The sequence below is a fragment of the Poecilia latipinna genome, unplaced genomic scaffold (assembly GCF_001443285.1).
Source record: "Poecilia latipinna isolate Pla-1442-1.1 unplaced genomic scaffold, P_latipinna-1.0 Scaffold1687, whole genome shotgun sequence".
Lineage (NCBI taxonomy): Eukaryota > Metazoa > Chordata > Actinopteri > Cyprinodontiformes > Poeciliidae > Poecilia > Poecilia latipinna.
Window position 1 is genome coordinate 38,531 of NW_015114303.1, and position 18,430 is coordinate 56,960.

Genomic DNA, 18,430 nt, shown 5'->3' on the forward strand with positions numbered 1-18,430 from the left:
GCAGACCCCGTTCAAGTTTTGGTCTAATTACTTAAGCTAAAATTATTTTGAAGAGTACTTCCGGTGAATCACCGGCTAATCTGTGCTATCTTGGTTGGGCAACAAGGGCGCCCTCAGTCCTGTTGACCATAAACACTCTAAAGGAGATGGACTCAAATCCGATTATGTAATGCAGGTTCGAGAAAGTTACTGAACGGATTAAGCTCAGAACATGCATCTGGAAATTACGGGTCAATTCTTTATACAGATCCGTTTATTTATTTTTATTTTTTCTTTACCGTTGAAACTGTGTTAAAAGATAAAGCAGCCTAACATCGCTATATAAGGCGTAATATTTCACAGGGCAAATAATTGATAGAGTAATAGAAATCCAACAGACAGCGATCATCACATGCTGTTCGAATAGTTGATTCAATGTAATTGAATCATTAAATGCAGGGAATCTGAGTGACCCCATTCATTCTGTGGAAAACAGATTGCTCTTATGGAGGCAGTGTGTGTATATACAGTGCCTTGCGAAAGTATTCGGCCCCCTTGAACTTTTCAACCTTTTGCTGCTTTTCAGGCTTCAAACGCCCCACTTTGCAGTTTTTTGTTTGTTAAAAAAGTTTAAAATATCCAATAAATTTTATTCCATCTCATGATTGTGTCCCACTTGTTGATTCTTCACAAAATAATAAAAAATTTAGATCTTCAAGTTTGAAGCAGTGGGGCAATGAGGGAAGACATCTCTAATTGAGCGGACTTGCCATTTAGGTTTTACAAAGGAATTTTAAAAAGCATTACCTGGCTGTTAATGCTCTGAATACAGCGTGCAGCTGCCAACGAGTTACATATTTGCAGGCACATAAAGAAAAAAGGTCCAGGAAATATTGGTGGGGACTGTCCCCTTCATGCCAGAGTTGGTGTGGACATGTCCACACCAGTCCTTCAGGAAGTTATGCCTATGCATTAATCCAACAAAAAATGAGATTACATCATATGTGGTAAAAAACCAAGAAATGTAGATGAATTGTTAAATACTACAGCTCTGGTATGGAATCCATCTCTGCAGGTGTCAGCCGTTGATATTTAACAGCATATATCAATACTGTCAACTCCATACACCTCATTCATTTAATCATAGAATAAATAGTGATTACAAAATAAATGAGTAGATCAGGGAGGCTCAATGTTATTCAGTTTTTAGAGTAAAAGTCGGGAGTTTTCCTGGCTTATTTTTTTCATGTTTTGATTTGAAACAGAACAAACAAAAGCTATAAGGATTCAAAATTTACTATTTAAGATTTACACTTATTTTAAATAAAATTATATACTATATCAATTTATCATAAGACTGTAAAAGTGGTAGTAATTAGACCAAAGATAGAAAAACTGGCCTTTATTTAGTCTTTTTACATATGGCTTTAGCTTTTCTTTTATTACAAACAAGTTTTACAAAAAGATTCGGACTTCTGAATCAAGCAGAGGTGGAAAACAAAAGAAACAAAAAAAACTAAGAGGCTGACAACAATGACATGTTTGCCATCAGAGGCACCCCTGTCCACCGCATGGCTGCGGCTGACAGCAACTGGCCGTAAAAAAAACAGCAAGAGAACATTTTGTCGACACACGGCAGCAAAACGGACGAGACGAACCAGATGGACAGAGGTGGTGACATTTTTTCGAGAATCACAGGAAGAAAAAGCAAGAAACGTAGAGCCGACACGAGTCCCTTTTCTGTGCCTGACGAGGCTCATTTACATCACAACAGTTTACATCTTGTAGAGCTTCCAACCGTTGGTCTGGAGTCGCCGACATCAGAGCAGGTAAAAAGGCCGCTTCACCCCATTCGGCCCAGTGTTGTGAGCGCCACCACCACAGTATTTCTAAACTTTATCAGTATTTTTCCTACAGGTCTAAGGACTAAATTACAGCTCCTTCAGTTATTTAATTCAGTGGAATGAGAAGACGTTATCAGAAAGATCAAATGCATACATAGAAATCATCAACACCTCATCACATTAGATTGCACTGCATTAAAATTTCAGTTTTCAAGGATCCACCAAACTGGCACATGATGTGTATTAAAAAAAAAAAAAAGTTGTTTTCAGACACGGTTTTTTTTTTCTTTTTTTTTTTTCTCCTGGTAAAGTTCGTCAACGGCGACCGTCGTTCCAAATCCCTGTCAGAGAAGGTGTTGCATAAGCAGGATGTGAAGTCTCTTGCATACGTAGGCGTCTCATGTCTCTCTCCTCGCCTTCTTCTTCTTCGCAGGTTTGGGCACTTGGCTCTCATCGGTTTTTTCTATGGAAGCGAGGGAAAGTACACCTTCAACGCATGAGGCAGAAAGTTAAATCATGGAAAACTAGTTTTGAAAAATTGAAGCATTCTAGAACTCTTTGATTACAAAAAACCCAACAACTGATTTTTCTTTTAGTTTTTAAGTACTTTGCAATCTTCTGGGAACAAGTTCGACTTCAGCATTTAAAAAGCCTAATCAAAGACATTTTGTACTTGTCTGACCAAATTACCCTGACTCCTATAATGAGCTCAGTAGATGAGCAGTTTCACCAGGTGTTTGCTAATTGCTGCTGGCTAGTCTGAAGGAGCTGAGTGGAGAGTTGTAGAGGGCTGCTCTGTGAGGCAGAAACTTAGAAACTGCAGCTCTGAGGAGGAGCTGTGTCTTAAAGGCGGAGCTAGGTCCTGCGTTGCCATGGGAGATTAAAGTATTTATTGAAAATTTATGAAAGAATCAAGGCAACACTCCACATACGTTATAATGTAATGTGAAGCTAAAAAAAAGTTGATTTATCCTGATACAGTCCCTTCAATAATTCCTATTAATTGTCTTACAATTTTTCTTTTTTACCAAGTAGAAAAATTAAAATAAATTCAATTTTTGGTTGTTTACTTTGAAAACAAAATTTACTGATTTATTAGTTTTTATTTAGAAAAAGTATGACTACACTCTAAGTATAAGCAAAACATGCCTGAACAGCGCCCCCTTGAGAAGCACTGGACCGAGTGTGACGTTCTTACTTTGCTGTGTCGGAGCAGGAAGGTTGTTCTGCTTGGCAGCGGGATCTCCATCGGTTGGCTTCTGTGGCACTTGTGTGACGGGGGGTTTCTGGGATATGGTGTCCTTCATGGGTCGATCTCCTCTCGCCTGTTCAGAGAAGGAAATGTAAAACTTTTACATTATTATTATTGGGGCTGGTGGGGGGGGGGGCTAAACAAAAATCTGTACAGAATAAAGATGGACCAAAAGACACTCTGCTTGTGACGGTTAAGGTAAATTATCTTATTTCAACCGTTTGCTGAACCCAGACGAGCTTATGAGGGAATGAGCCATTAACACGGCTTATCCGATCCCGTGCCCCCTCCTGCCCCGGCCGCCCCACTGACCTCCACAGCAGCTGCCTTGACAGACTGGACGGCAGCAGCGTTCTCCTCAACAGGTGGTGGCTTCTTCACTGAAACGGCAGGTGCAGGTGCTGCTTCGGCTTCCTTCGCCGGCTCGTCCACCTTCACAGGACACGGGACAGAGGAGGAAATTAAATTGTACTAATTGGGAAATTTAGCCAAGTACGAACAAGTTCAATGATACCGTTTGATTGATTCCACAACCAAAATGACCTTAGAGTCAACTGAATTCCTCCAGAGGTTAGAGTTTTATCTTTACCTGGCCAGGTGTTCCTCCTTCCTCGGAAGTCTTCTTCTTCTTCTTTTTCTTCTTTTTAGTTTTGGCCGCTCCATCAGTAGTGGCATCACCTTTGTCCTTATCATCTTCATCATCCTCCTTTAAACAATAAAAGGGACAAACAAAAAAAAAAAGTCTAAGAACTGTAAACACTAAACAGAAAAAAACAGCGCCTTGTAAAGGTACTTGGAACTTCTTCTAAGTCACAAGTTGTATCAATTTAGCTTCCTCTTCAAGAAGTTAAAATACTCTTGAGTTACTTTGGAACCCAAAACTGTAAAGAATTATATTTGGAAATGCTACAATTACTTTGGCAACTTTTATACCTTACCATATATTAAGATGTTAAAAAACACACATGGGGATGGAGATGGTTTTTGTATGTCAAATGTCCATTGTGCCAGGAGGGTTTTTTTTTTTTTTTTGACAACTTTTTGAACTTGTATGATCAGGTGAAGTTAACTTTTGTTTACATTCAAGTTGTCAGAAATTAACTCTTATTATTTTGTCCACATCTTTGCAAGAAATAACACATTTCTAAAGAATCAAGTTGGAAAAGAGTTTAGGAATAAACCACCTATTTCAACCGTTGCCTTTTCTAAAGAGTATTTTTGGTTTTGGAACATAAAAGCTACAGTGTTGGCCACCTTATTATTATTATTATTATTGTTACTTAATTTTTTTAACTGAACCGAAACACACTGAATTCTGAAGCACATCTACATGTCAAGGTTATCATAGTCAAGCTAGCATAACCAACCTACTTCCCTCTCCTTCACTATATGTTTTTCATTAAAACTTTTTCCTGACCTGGAAACTGTGACTCTCTTGGACCTTGTTATCCAATTGTGTTGACAGTTAGTAGCAAAGTACTGCAATCCTTTTTCTTTTATATATCAAGTGTAGATTTAAGATTTAGCACGTTATGTTGACAACTTGGCAGCTAAAACCAATGGTAGTCATCATCAGTGAGTAGCTTTTTTTGCCCTCCAGCAGGAAGCTGGGAGGTTGGATCTTGTGTGCCTGACATCACGCTGGAACGTATCTGTTTTTTTGGTTTTTGTTTTTACATAAAATCTCTATCTACAATGAAGCTTATATATTACAATGTAACAAAATATGGAAAGGTTGATCCATCATTTAGTTGATTAAAGTTTCCAGCTAACTTCCATCAAGGTAATCAGGATGGTGTGGACTCACAGCCGCTGCGATCAGAGCAGCCTTGTCTGGCTCAGGGAGGAGCAGCTCCTGAAGCTGGGCCGGCTCGGCGGTGGGCTCCTCGTAGTTCCCCCAGGCTTCAGATGGAGCGTTCCAGTCAGAGCTGGGGTCGGCCGAACCTCCGTCTGGAAAACACACATATTGACCGGCTGGATCTTTACCACGATGGCACCTTACTTCAACAGAAAGGCTTTAGGAGAAAAAAGAAAAGGAAAGAAAAAAATAAAAACATAGCGTACTGAGTCCAGACCACTCATCATCCACTCTGGGCTGATTGAGCCAGGTCAGGTCGCTCACAGGTTGGGTCTCTACAAAACACAACCAGTTCATCAAATAAATAGAGGAGGAAAAAAAAGAAAAAAAAAAAGAAAAGAAAAAGAAAAAACCCTTAGGAGACTGCGCCATCTAGTGGCGACTGTACAAAGTGAGCAGCAAACTTACGAGGAACTCCCAGACTGCTTAGAGACACCAGATTGAGTTCTGGTGATGGAACCGGCACAGTCCACGACTCTGAAACACAGACACACGTTTCACACACACACAGTGACAGTGCGGCTCAATTCAGTTACTAAATGACTGAAACTCAACCAAGAAATCTGCTGTATTTGTATTTTCCAGTGGGTCAGGGATAAACTCTACAGACAAATATTAAAGGATCTTGGGCTCAAACGGGTCTTCCAAATGCACAATGACCCAAAGCATAGAGCAAAAAAGATCACAAAGTGTCTTAAGCACAACAAAGTCAGTGTTTTTTTAGGGCTGATTCCAGTACCTTGATTCTTAAAATTCCTCGAGGAAAATGTATCTGCCTCAAAGCTTCATTAAATTATGCTTATTCTGTAGCACAGCGTGTTCCCCTCGGATCATTTGTGGGGGCAGCGCTCTTACTTCCGCCTATGAGTTGTTGTGAAGCCCTAGCAGGGTGGTGGTGAATTGTTCGGCGTTTTGTGAGGGTTTGGGGACAAATAAGGATCGTTGAATTTTGCGGTGTGATGGTTGGAGTATAACAAATTTTCTGCTGTCGGAACGAGGAATGAGCGAGAGAGGATTCCTCGATTAATCGTAAAAATATTCTATAGAGTACTCGATTACTAACATATTATTTTACAACAGCCCTAGGTTTTATACATATCCAATACAAAGTCCTGATCTCAGTTGTATGAAGAAGTTGTGGGTAGATCTGAACAGGTGTGTGAAAGTGAGGCGGCCTGCAAAATGGACTCGGGTCAACCTGTTCTGTCAGGAGAAACGGATCAGAACTCCAGAAAACTACCGAGGAAGGAAACCCAAAAAGTCATACTGTTTGTAAACCTCTGATTTTGAACACATTAATAAAAAAATTGCCAACATCTTGCATTCTTGTAAAACAAGAGAAGCTTGATCTGATTAGGTCTCTTGATTTGGTTTAATTTTATCAAGGAGGATAAGAATAACAACAATATGAATGTGAAACGTTTTAGACATGTTGAAAACAAGTAACATTTTATGTTAGATTTCTACAGAGAATCCTCCCCAAAATATATTTTATTTTGTGCTTGTAGTGCAAAAAAAATGTAAAAATAATATCTAAACATTTCTAACTATTAATATCTCTCCAAAACAATGTCATACCAAGTAAAAAAAAAAAAAAAAGAAAAAGAAACATGTTTACCATCTGAACCTGCTCTCCAAAGTGAAGCCGTTTGCCTCTGGGTTGTCCAGGAGCTCGTCTTTGGAGCAGCGCTCTGTGGTGCGACCTTGACTGCCATATCAGCGGTGGCAGCGGCCACCTCCGGCACCACGCTGCTGTTAGCTAACAGCAAAGAATAAAAATGAATAAATAAATAAACAAACAAATAAATAAATAAAAATAAAATAATAATTAAAAAACACAAAATAAACTGCACTGGAAAGACTTCAGATTTCAAGGATTTGTGTCTGTTCCCCTACATAAAGCTGCTCTCGCAAAGGGTTGAGAGTCTAAATCAATAAGTCATCAAAGTGAGACGCTTGTGCTGGTAATTACCTTGAGAGACAGCAGCTTCAGCCTTCTCTGCCTTCGCTTTTGCAGATTCTCCTGAGAACAGAAAAAGGTCAACAAAGGTCACGAGCGCCATCCACGCGAGGCTGTTTTCAAAGGGTAAACACACTCGGCCCCTTCAGGGAACGCTCACAGAAGATTTAATTCCCCGTGGTAATCATATTTTTAGTAAGCCTCATCAACAGGAGACCAACCAGGGAGAGGCGAAAACAAAAAAACACACAAAATAACTGAACTTGTTCAAGCCGCCGTGGGCCACAGGAAACCTTCACATTTCATCTGAAACCCGAGATAACAACAAATGTAACCTTTTTTCTTCTTCTGGCTGGCAGGAGGTGCAGGTGGCGCCGCGGAGGCTCTGGGCTGCTCCGGCGGAGCGTTCACAGGTGTGTCTCCTCCTCCAGGACTGGCGGAGCCGTCGCTGGAGTTCTTATCTTTCTTGCGCTGCTCACGTTTCTCCTTGTTGCTGACCTTGGTCTCCCATGTGCCTGAAAACGCACACTTCACAGCGTTAAAGGACTGACTACAGTTCAGAAAGAACACGGGGCTGCAGTTACGCATGAAGAGTGCTGAAGCATTTAAATTTAATGCAAGACATGAAAAATTAATTCATGTAATACAGATTTACATCCATTTACCACTGATTAAACATTTTTTTAAAATATAATTTTACCTTCTTCTGGTTCTTTGCCATCCCCAGTTGCTGCCTTGGTCTCCTTCACAGATGGTTTGGCCTTCTTTTTGGACTTCTTTGTCTGTAAATATGCAATATGAATAGGGTTAAAATGTAAAATTTATTACACAGGAACAAGAAAAAGGAAAAACATGGATAACACGGTGACAAGGGGAAAAAATTCCCTGAAATTCATAAAGACTGTGCTAAATCAGCTAATGTACTGAACCTCATATTTCAATCTATGGACTTTCACAACGTGGAATGGACTTTCCTGCTCTGTATTTATATGAATGTACCAAAATTGCGAAGCTTTTCTTAGTAGGGTGCAACATTTGACACAGATGTAATCAGGAAAAGAAATGTTTCCCATTCAGAATTACCTCCGCAAGCTTGTCGGTCTTGACTTGCGGTGGGGGAGCCTGGTGATGTGGCACTCTCTCCTCACACGCTGTGGCTCCTTCCTGTGCTTCAGCAACAGCTCTCCCATTCGGCTGAGCTTTCTAAGAATATACAGAAGAAGAATAAAGAACGCCATAAAGTCTCAACAGTCAAACCAACATTTAGTTAAGAGCTTCTAATAGAGCCAACTCCCTCTCGAGCCTGTGGCTAGCTAGGTTAGCCGTCACATTGCTGCAACTGTCACAGTGGCGTTAGCCTGTCAACTAGCCCCGCAAACGGCGCGGTTCAACAGCCCCGTTTTCATTCACCCACCTTCTCTGCCTTCTTCTTCTTTTTCTTCGGTTCCTCCGCTTTCACGGGCTTACTGGCTCCCCGTTTTCCCTCGACCCCGTCGTCCACAGAACTTACAGCTGGTCGCTTCCTGAAGATAGTCCGGCAGACTGAGGCCCACAGGGCGACCATCAGCAGTAGCCCGCTGCATGCCGCAAGGAGGATTATCCATGGCGGAATAAGCTCCGGCTTCAGTCCCACGTCCACGCCGAATTCGGAGCGGAGCCACTCCAGGCCTTTGGTCAACAGTTCATTCAGACGGCTTGTAAGCAGCCTGAGCTGCTGAGAGGCCGCGTCCTGCCACTGCTCCATCCCTCTTTATTTCAGACAACAGACTGAGTATTCACGCTGCGCTCACCGCTACTCGCGGAGCTAGCAAGCCACGCTAGCTAAAAATAACGGAACGATTCCGACATGATGGCAAACAATGAAATCATCAGCCAGCAGCATCGGCCAAGATGGGGACACTGCTGACTCACAGGACCTTGAACGCGCTGCCGAGAGAGAGTATATCAGCTAACTGGCCAGTGAGCCAACGGTTATCATTATTAGCTTATGTGCCCTTAATCTGAACAGCACAATATATCTAATGTGACCGCGCGAACAGCTAGTTCACCTCATATGGCTCCGTTATGACTGGAGAAATGCTGCGTTCAAGGCGGTAGGAAAAACCAACATTCCAGGCTGTACACCGTATAAACGAGTCGTAGTAGTGCAGTAGGATTCCAAAAAAAGATTGAATAAGCTTTAGATATTGCTCCACAAAATACATAATTAAAATATTCCGACAAAGACAGGAAAATAGTTGCATGAGAAACTAGCCCTAGATTCGTGTCACTAGATTCCTCAGCTCAATTATTTTACTGTACAAAAATAGCCACACATAATATGCCATTCTGTTTTCATAGATTTTACTTTTAAATTAAGTTTGTCACCCAAAGACATTAATATAATTACATACTTGATTCAAAACCAAAGAAATATACACCAGCTGTTAAATGGGACGGTGCAAAGACCTGATTAGTTGAGGCACGGTTTACAAAAAAATAGTCAAAGATTTTCTTATATACATTTAAGAGAATTGCTATATTTTCCTTCAGTATTGTTTAACATTGTTGTGACAGAAAACATACTAATCTATTATAATAAAAAAAGGGCATTCTAAATCAAGCCAAAGAACAAGCTGAAAGCTTATAATTTCAGTCACAAACATGAATAAGTCAAAAAGTGCAAACGAACCTTCTAAACAAAAGACGCGAAACACCATAGACAACTTATTTACATCCAAGTTTATTTTGAAATTCCCTACTCCCCCTGTACAAGAAAAAGAAACTTTCCACAAAGGCAGCAGTGATCTGTCAGAGATAGTACTTTCATAGGAAAGGAAACAAAATATCATAACCACAGTGTCTTTTTCGTCCTGTTCATATGTCTACTGCTGTCATCTTTGGCTAGGATTTTCGGCTGACAGCTTCCTGGCAAACCCAGTTCCTGGGAAGCAAAAGGTTTAAGCCAATAGAATAGAGCGGTGGGCTTTACATTTTACAGTGCCAATGCAGGAATGTTATGGACCTCTTCATTACCACAAAGAAAAAACTATAAAAATTAAAATATGCAGTTTGTGTTCAGAACACAAACAAATATTAATTGATGGGGAGACAGAGACCATATGTTGAATTTAATAAAACTGGACAAAAAATGAATCTACAAAAATGGAACTAGGTAAATATTACACAACAACCTTTTTTTCCTCTTTTTTTTATTTCAGCTTTCAGTCGGACCTCTACACAAAACCAAAATTCTTGGTTTTAATTGCTAGCAGGAGTTTTTGTTTAAGGATCTGTTTAGAAGAATATAGTGGCACGTAGAGACGTGAGATGCAGGTGTTGGCTGTGGGGAGGTGCTGGTCGTCTGGAGGCCGGATGGTAATGGAGGGCATTGGCTGGAAGCCCTCCTCGCTGGCTGGCAGAGAGGGGCTGGATGTCCAGAAGTACACCTGATGACCAAACCAATGTGCTATTAAAGGTGCAGTATGTACATTTTATGAGACTGTTTATTTTTGTTGTTTTTTTTTTTTTTTTTACATATGTGTCACCATCTCGTGACAGTGTAATATGAGACACATAATCTGGAAACATTGAGCTCTCCTGCCTTATATGGACCTGCCATCATATGGAGAAATTCACTGCTCAGAAAGAAACAACCAATCAGAGCCGGGAGGAGGGGCTTAGCGCTGTTAATCATCCTCGTGTACCTTACTCTGTTCTACAGCTGGTTCACCACAAAAGTCGTCTGCCACAGACCCTAAGGTTAGCTAGCAAGGCCATCGTTGACAGGCAATAAGCAGTTTTTCTGTTTCTCTGCTATTGGCGCATTCACAAGGGTGATTAACAGCGCTAAAAACCACCTCCTGGCTTTAATTGGTTGTTTTTGACCAGGAGAGATTAATTTTTTCAGACCCAATAGTAGCATAGATGAGGTGGAGGAACTCTTCCTCTATCTTTTCACAGACTCAAATGGGTCTTTTATTAACTCAAATGGCTTTTATTTGACTTTAGATTATAATTAAGATTAAGTCCATGTGGATTTGGTCTATGGTTGAGAAAACGAAACGCGTGTCCAAGACAAATATACTTAGGCCTATTTGTCGTACCGTATCCCAGGAATCATTGACCAGTTTGAATTAGGTTCATTTGATTCGTTTGTCGGCTCCACACAACAAATTGAAATGCAGTTCCTGGAAACAGTGGTTCCATAAGGTAGTAGTTCAATCATTCATAGGAAAGTTGAAACCAGTAAAGTATTCAATTTGGCAAGAAAAATGCAGACACTTATTTTAACTGCTAAGTATTAATTCCTCAATTCCTCATTTCCTCTAGATTGATAACAAATGTGATACATTTCTCTCAAAGTTTTTTTTCCAACTTATTTGCTTGTATAAAAGACGCGGTACTACTGTACTACCATTTTATTCTACATTTATGCAGGCCGTTTTAAGCAGATGCTGCTAATAAATAAGGTTCACAAAGATTGAATGCTGGTTTTTGCAGTGCATCACAAAGCTCACTTTTGATTCAGAAACAACATTTGAGGAAATTCACTCATGTTTACTGAACTCTTGATATTAGCATTATTTTATTAGATCTTTAAAAAGCAATTATTATTTAAGAAAGGGGTTTAAAACGGCAAGAAAACTTTACATTTCTGCAAATAAAATATTGCAAAAATGTAAATCTCCCATTAAATCAATTTATAATCATTAATTCAAGGTTAATTCAAGGAAAAATAAGAAGAACTTACCAAATCTTGCCTCTCGGTCATACTCATCTTTTCTACTATGGACCAAAACCATCTTTTAAACTGGAGTAGTTTATCTGCATTTTCCCCTGTAAGACAAACAAGTGTTTTTACTTGATACGCTGCGGCAGAAACATTAAAAAGGAAACCATCATCAGAGTGGAACCAGGTTCAGCGTGGACTGCGGTGAGTGACAGACCTGATTCATCGTTGAACGAAGTGAAGCTGATGAGCATCTGAACGTTGACTTCTCCACAGCCGTTAACCAGCAGCCGGAAGTCTTCAGCCGTCAAATCCTCCAGGGCGTTTTTAGGAAGAACGTCCAGCAAACCTTTCCTCATCGCCTTTCAAAGAAACGAAAGGAAAAAATTTTTTGGCGAATCTCACGACATTTACCCAGAAAATAAAACCCACCGGTCAGAAAGGCGACATTAGTGTCTGACTCACGTGGAGCGGCTGCTCGGCCACCACCAGCATCCTGTGCTCTGCGTACTTCCTCACATACTCGTAAACGTTGTGTGGAGTTACCGGCATGTTGACCCCGCCAGACAGCAGCTCGACCTACACCATAAACAAGATGACTAAAGATGTGTTTTTATTGAAATGACTTATTTCAGGCAGGTTCACTTAGTCTTTACTGATGTCTTAATCAAATAATCATTTGTTTAATTCGGTTTATACAGTTTAAACTCAGGATTTACAACCGCAATCTGAAGTTAGGCAATCTACATGCCAATGGTCCCTTTTGTTTTTGTCTAGGTCATAACATCAAATATCTAAAAATCAACCTTTGACAAAAATTAAAGGGTGCCATTTTATAGCACAATCAAGTAGATATGTTTACTTCCATTGCTATCAATATGCTATAAATTTCAAATATGACTTAAAAGAAAACTGACTTTGTAATGTAACGCCTTGAGATTGGGCCTCCGTCTCTATAAAAATAATCCTGCTCTTTCTGAAACTCCACCATCAGGAAGTCTTTAAAGCATGGCTCCTCCAATAATCCTTTAACATTTTTTTTTTTACCAGCATTTCACTGAGAAGTAGCTCCTATAATGAGCTCTGCTGATTTGCAGATCGACCAGGTGTTTGCTAATTGCTGCTTGCTAGTCTGAAGGAGCTGAGTGGCGGAGTGCAGGGGAGGGCTGCTCTTGTGAGGCGGAAGCTTAGAAACTGCAGCTCTGAGCTGCGCCTGGTTGCCATGGGAGATTAAAGGCTTTCTCAAACATGGATGAAAGAATCAAGGCAACTCTCCAGATATGTTTTTACCGAGGGAATAACTTTATAACATTATGTAAAGCTAAAAAAAAAATTTTTTTTGATTTTACATAATATTGCCCCTTTAAAATTGTTCAACAAATCAAAGAAAAAGATGAATGTTCTTCAAACTTTAGGTTTAAAATACTATTTTTTTTAAACTTCTGTAACTCTGAATACTAGCTGCTCCCTTAGTCAGGTTGTGTATTAAAACATGAACAGAGGCTGCTACCTGTCCCGCCCCCTCCTCCTTGCAGAGGTCGATAGCGAAGGCCAGATCCATGGCAGCAAACACAGCGTCTGCTTCTCCCGTCTGCGAATGGCGGATCAGCTGCCGTAAGCTCTCATACATGACCGGGTCGAAGAACGCAAAGTCATGCCAGTTCACCTGCAGTGGCAGATCACACATATGTTTGTTATTTCATTCAGAAGGAGAAACAGATGTGTAGCAGCTGCAAACAGATAAACACAGCAAAAAACTCCTTACCTTTCTACCGAGCAACACTTTGATCACGTGTCTGTTGAGCGTGATTGGACAGAGTTCATTCTGCAGCAAGCAGAGCCCCAATATTCTGAAGGGAAATAAATGTCACGGATTATTACAGGTGCAACATTTTCACCTGACCTGCAAGGACATGGGATTCTCATCCTTTCTCATTTACCTGCCAATGTTCCTGAAGCAGTTGAGTCTGGCCTCCGTGTTTTTGCCCGGCCGGGGGGAGTAAAAGCCCCGCTTGCCGGGCTGGTAGAAGAGGGGGGCGTTGTCGTCGCCATCATCCGGATCGTCCAGCTCCATGTCGACGACGCTGCGGTTTGATCCGTGGCGCTTACGGTTATCCTGCTGCTATAATAGTAGGGAAACGCCTTGTTAATTTTGAAATCTCAGATAAATCACACTTTTATTTATTTCGTTTTTTTTTTACAAGTGATGGTGAAAAGGAGGGAAAAAAATGGGTTACCTGTGCTTTTTCAGAGGCTTCAGGAAGGCCCAGGTCCAGGATGCTGTCAGCACCATTTTCCCTAAACAAGAAGAGTTTGATGTTGGTTAAATGTTTTTTTTTTTCTTTCGTTCACTTATTGTTTTAATCTCCGAAGTGTGAAAAAGTTTGAGAACTTAACTGGAAAATGCTTGAATTTTACTGAAGGACAGCTAGTTGAACCCTGTAGGAATCCCAGCAGTGTCTCTTCCATGTAGATGAACTCTACGTTGATTTTTATCATTTAACCAACATCAGACTTTAAATTTGCTATTATACGTCTGGCTCGGATTATTACTCTTTATATTTTTGGTGGTAGTATTCTACATTCAACAGCAGGGACATTTTAAACTAAAATAGCAAAATTTCAAGTTCTGAAACTCTGAGCCATTAGGAATAATAAATATTCAAAAATAAAAGCAACAAATGTTCTCAGTAAATTGTCTGACATTTAGCAAATACAGAAATAATTTAGGTGATTTTATCCAACATAAAACAAGAAAAGTTTGGCTTGTTTTAACTTGAGATGAGAAAAAAATATATGTCCGTATTTTTATTATTTGTATGAAGATATCTGGTATAACTACACATAGTACTTTCCGAGTTTAGGCTTTTAAACAAACGTTAATTTGCACTTTATTACAAAACTGTGCAGTTTGAATATCAAGCACTTTTCAAATCTTAAAACATGTAGTTATAAATTGAAGCATTTTCAAGGATTTCAAGCACCAGTATGAACCCTGTTTTCATTACACGCCTGCTCCGCGAGGTGAGGTGGATTTACCTTCCATGTGCAATGAGAAGCTCCATGGCTTCCTCCACTCGGGCCCTCAGGGAATCCTCGCTGGCCAGCAGCAGCAGCAGCTGAGCAGGAGAAAGCTCCAGCAGCATGCCGGTGATTTTACTGGCAAACGCCTGCAGAGAAAAACGCATTAAATTACATCCAATCACTGAGAAATAATGCACAACTCTAAAATCCCTCCAGATTTAACAAAATTGATGGCTTGTTACCGGTTGCATTGCGTGAACTCGAGGGTATAGCCGTTCACCAAGCGCCTGTCTGTGTGCAGGCAGGGGGTCAGGCTCGTCGCTGGGGTTTCCCTCTGAGGAAGGCCTGAACGGCCGGGTGTCTATCGACAGCTGCCTCCTGGAGTCCCTACGGACCAAAACAACGTCAGAACCACAGAGGCACCTATCTGATATTAATATCTGTATAAAAAAAAATTAGATTTGACATCAGTGACAATGGACCCGAACCATAAGGGCAGATCTATTCACTCTAATTCTATGATTTGAACTCTCAGCGATATTATGCTTTATTAGTTATTTTACATTATATTTAGAATTCCTATTGGTATTTTCTGAACCATTTGGAAGAAGGTTTGTTGTGGTTTATTTTTACATCTTTGACTAAAGATAGTCAACCTAATATATCCATCAGCTGTATTTGAAGCTTGGCGGCTTAATGAGAAATTAATCATTCTGCCTTTGTTTTAAAATAGTAAAAATTGTTTTAGAGCAGTTAATATCAATACAAGATTTGTGTTTTTCTAGGGGGGGTTTAAACCAGAAAAACTGTATTCCAAAATGTTCTTTATCGTTTGCTCTTAAAGCAGGAGTATAGAATTTCATTAAAAAAAATGGTTTTTACATATTTGTTAAAACCATCACTCCCTTCTCCCAGACCCAACTACCGAAATGTGCCACTCAGTCACATGTAAAAATACTGATTTTTATAAAAGTTAGATACTGCAGCTTTAAACAGAAATCTGAATCAGAAGGTCACTAAAACTAGAGACTAGAAACGAGAAAAAATTTGTTCTGGTACGGTGCCATATCTTCCCCCCCACCCCCACCCGGCTGCTCAGCGCTGACCTGTCTCGGTCTCTCCGAGATCCCGCTCGAAGCCCCCCACTTCTCCGCTCTCTCTCCCGATCTCTGTTTCTCAACCTTTGCATCAGATCTGGAAGGTTAAAAAACAACAAAACAAAAAAAAAAAAAAGACAGAAAAGAAAAATAAAATAAATTTTCAGTGGGGGGGGAGTTTTGTTCAAAAATACATTTACAACAGCAAAATGAAATATTTTCAGCATGACTGAAGCATCATTTATGGCAGGATAAAATGTCGTAATATGCAATAGTTTCTATGTTTGGCATACTTGAATTGTAATCGTGATGACACGTACTGCTGGCCTGCATGCCCTTGCTGACACTCTGAACGCAGTCCAGGTTGGGCAGCTTGTCGTTGGAGAGCAGCGCCAGCGCGATGGCCGTGTAGAAGCTGCGAGCCACGCCGCTGCCCTCCCCGGGCTCGTCCTTGAACGTGACCTTGACCCGGTGCACGGCCATGGGCGTGGTGGTGCACCGCCTGCCGAAGTGGCCGTTGAGCTGCCGCATGGTCTGCTGTATCAGCTGGTCCCGGTCGCGGTCCACCTCCAGCGCCAGGTCTCGAGACTGGAGGTTCCTCAGCTTCTCCATCTCCCGCCGGAACTTGGACTCCTTCACCTCAAAGCCGCCCAGCTCTGTCAGGATCTGGGAAACGAGACAACAGGATGGTTATCTCGAGCTCCAACAGCAAAAAAATGCTTTAATGAATGGAATAGATGCAGCCGAGAAGATGCTGGACGGCACAAACAACTTTAACATATAAAGTAGAAGATGATCAATAAGTCTCTGAGCTTCTAGGAATTAAATAAATATTAATTACGCTGAAACAATCCAAGCACAGCGTGTTGAGGTAAATGACTTTCCTGCTCAAGTTAAATGCTCAAACACAATATGCAAATAAATAAATAAATCTCTAAAAATGTTGGCCAAGTTTTCTAGAATTTAGCAAACAAATATTTTTGCTCATTCTAACCGACCTGAAACAAGAGAAATCTCAAGATGGTGACAAAAAAAAAATTATCTGCCTTTTTATTAGGTGTATGAAAAACATGTGGTTTCAAATGTAAATATAGGCTTTTAATCAAACATTACATTGCACTTTATTGCCAAACTTTGGAGTTTGAATGTCAAGCACTTCATGGAGAAATCAAGCACTTTACCTTGAAAATACCTAATTAAAATTGAAGAATTTTCAAGATTTTCCTCGTTTTGGCTAGCTTCTATAAAAACAAATCAGGCTTACAGATCCAGGCTCAGCTCCTACATCCTCCATGAAGACGCGACCGAAGAGCTCCAGTGACAGGCGCCAGCGGCCGAGCAGCATGTCGTGTGAAATCATCATCCCCATGAAACTGCACTGCGGTCTGGACAGCAAGAGGCAGAAAAAAAATTAGACGCATTTTCATTTAGACCTTCACATTCATGATGCATTGAAAGGGAATTGTAGCAGCTCGCCTAAACGACGGAAGAGGAGGCCCGTCGCTCTCTGTGAGGCCGATCTCAGCCAGGAGGCTGCTCTTCAGCTGGGCAGCGAGGTCGCGGGGAGACGGACCCGCTTTCGAAGTGTCCATCTCCTGCTCGCCCAGCGCCTGGTTCTCCGTGCTCCGCTGGCCGCTTTCCATACTCATGACGTTTTTTAGGTTGGCGGTGTACGACATCTTTGTAGGCAGGATCTGTTTTAGTGAGGAAATGGGAGGCTCTTCAGTAACGTCAGACAATTTAGGAGATATGGTTGCAGTATGCAACTTTTTACAAAAATATGTTTTTTTTTTTCATATTTATTAAAACTTTTGCCATGACGTAAATGTATGGTATTAAACAGACAACTTGTTAAAAAAAAGGGGCGGGGGAAACGATCTCTTCTTCCTCCCAGTGTTACTTTTCTGGTCTGTAGAAACTCAGTCAAAAAACAGCCAATCAGAGCCAAGAAGAGAGTCGTAGCGCTGTCAATCAGCCTCCAATACGCTGCTCAATGTGCTAATGGTCAGGTTTCAGACAGGAAATCTCGCAAAACCTTATTAGACCAAACATGAATTCAGAGTAAACAAACATGGCCGACTGCGAAGAAGCAATGACGATAGTTTGTGGATTATTTAATGGAGAGAGAAAAAACAATAAAACACAACAGACAACGACGTCTCCAAAGTCTACTGGACTTTCAGGTGCGCCATAACAATTGTTTTGCCTTCTTTGTCTAAAACTCCCCTCTGTGTTTCCATCACCTCGCTTTCTGATTGGCTACACGTCGCATTCAACAGGCTGCGTTCTCATTCACCACATATGTTGTGACATCAGGCCAAAACAAACCAAGATTTTGACTGTTGAAATTCTTCCAATCAAACCAGATCACTCTTAACACACAGCAGGAATCTGAGTTATGATTATTTTCAGTCATCCCAATAATCAGAGCCTCTAAGATTGAAATCAGGACAAAAATCGGCATAAAAATCTCAATGCATTAACAGGTTATAACTTTTACTGTCTTAGTATCTTGATCCAGGAACTAATCCATATCTAGTCAACAACGCTCCAGCAGCATTGCAGTAATTAAAATCTACATTAGTTGTTAGCATCGGGGCAAAGAAAGTCCATCCAGCCGCCCAGATATGTCATCATGGAAACCAGAAATGCATTGTCCTTGTAGTAATGGTCTACCACATAATGCAGTCCTTTGTGATTGTGAT

The 18,430-nt window shown here is 40.7% G+C and overlaps 2 protein-coding genes across 10 annotated transcripts in view; both read right to left on the reverse strand.

Moving 5' to 3' along the window:
* Positions 1 to 2,070: 2,070 nt before the first annotated feature.
* On the reverse strand, positions 2,071 to 8,973 carry LOC106964534 (protein LYRIC-like). 3 transcript variants are annotated; one of them, XM_015060108.1, is made up of 13 exons: positions 8,308 to 8,973; positions 7,977 to 8,096; positions 7,594 to 7,675; positions 7,229 to 7,408; positions 6,906 to 6,956; positions 6,552 to 6,692; positions 5,342 to 5,410; positions 5,140 to 5,208; positions 4,883 to 5,025; positions 3,665 to 3,781; positions 3,388 to 3,507; positions 3,022 to 3,148; positions 2,071 to 2,310 (listed from the first exon to the last, which is right to left on the reverse strand). In XM_015060108.1, the coding sequence occupies exons 1-13, from the start codon at positions 8,635 to 8,637 to the stop codon at positions 2,222 to 2,224; spliced, it is 1,638 nt and encodes a 545-aa protein (XP_014915594.1). In that variant the 5' UTR covers positions 8,638 to 8,973; the 3' UTR covers positions 2,071 to 2,221. The 3 variants fall into 3 exon arrangements, with proteins under 3 accessions (XP_014915594.1, XP_014915595.1, XP_014915596.1); XM_015060109.1 differs by having other exon boundaries at positions 2,071 to 2,286; positions 8,308 to 8,972; XM_015060110.1 differs by lacking the exon at positions 5,140 to 5,208.
* Positions 8,974 to 9,595: 622 nt separating this feature from the next.
* ubr5 (ubiquitin protein ligase E3 component n-recognin 5) overlaps positions 9,596 to 18,430 on the reverse strand; it is a 51,772-nt gene continuing 42,937 nt past the window's right edge. For 4 of the 7 annotated variants that reach the window (XM_015060106.1, XM_015060107.1, XM_015060103.1 and 1 more), the window contains 14 exons: positions 17,202 to 17,419; positions 16,990 to 17,110; positions 16,019 to 16,391; positions 15,735 to 15,822; positions 14,871 to 15,015; positions 14,644 to 14,774; positions 13,842 to 13,902; positions 13,545 to 13,726; positions 13,370 to 13,454; positions 13,115 to 13,270; positions 12,070 to 12,183; positions 11,822 to 11,966; positions 11,626 to 11,711; positions 9,596 to 10,321 (listed from right to left, as the gene is read on the reverse strand). In XM_015060106.1, the coding sequence (XP_014915592.1) occupies positions 10,109 to 10,321; positions 11,626 to 11,711; positions 11,822 to 11,966; positions 12,070 to 12,183; positions 13,115 to 13,270; positions 13,370 to 13,454; positions 13,545 to 13,726; positions 13,842 to 13,902; positions 14,644 to 14,774; positions 14,871 to 15,015; positions 15,735 to 15,822; positions 16,019 to 16,391; positions 16,990 to 17,110; positions 17,202 to 17,419 (2,118 nt within the window). In that variant the 3' untranslated portion in view covers positions 9,596 to 10,108. The remainder of the gene's footprint in view (positions 10,322 to 11,625; positions 11,712 to 11,821; positions 11,967 to 12,069; positions 12,184 to 13,114; positions 13,271 to 13,369; positions 13,455 to 13,544; positions 13,727 to 13,841; positions 13,903 to 14,643; positions 14,775 to 14,870; positions 15,016 to 15,734; positions 15,823 to 16,018; positions 16,392 to 16,989; positions 17,111 to 17,201; positions 17,420 to 18,430) is intronic. The other 3 variants (XM_015060105.1, XM_015060101.1, XM_015060104.1) reach the window with 3 other exon arrangements.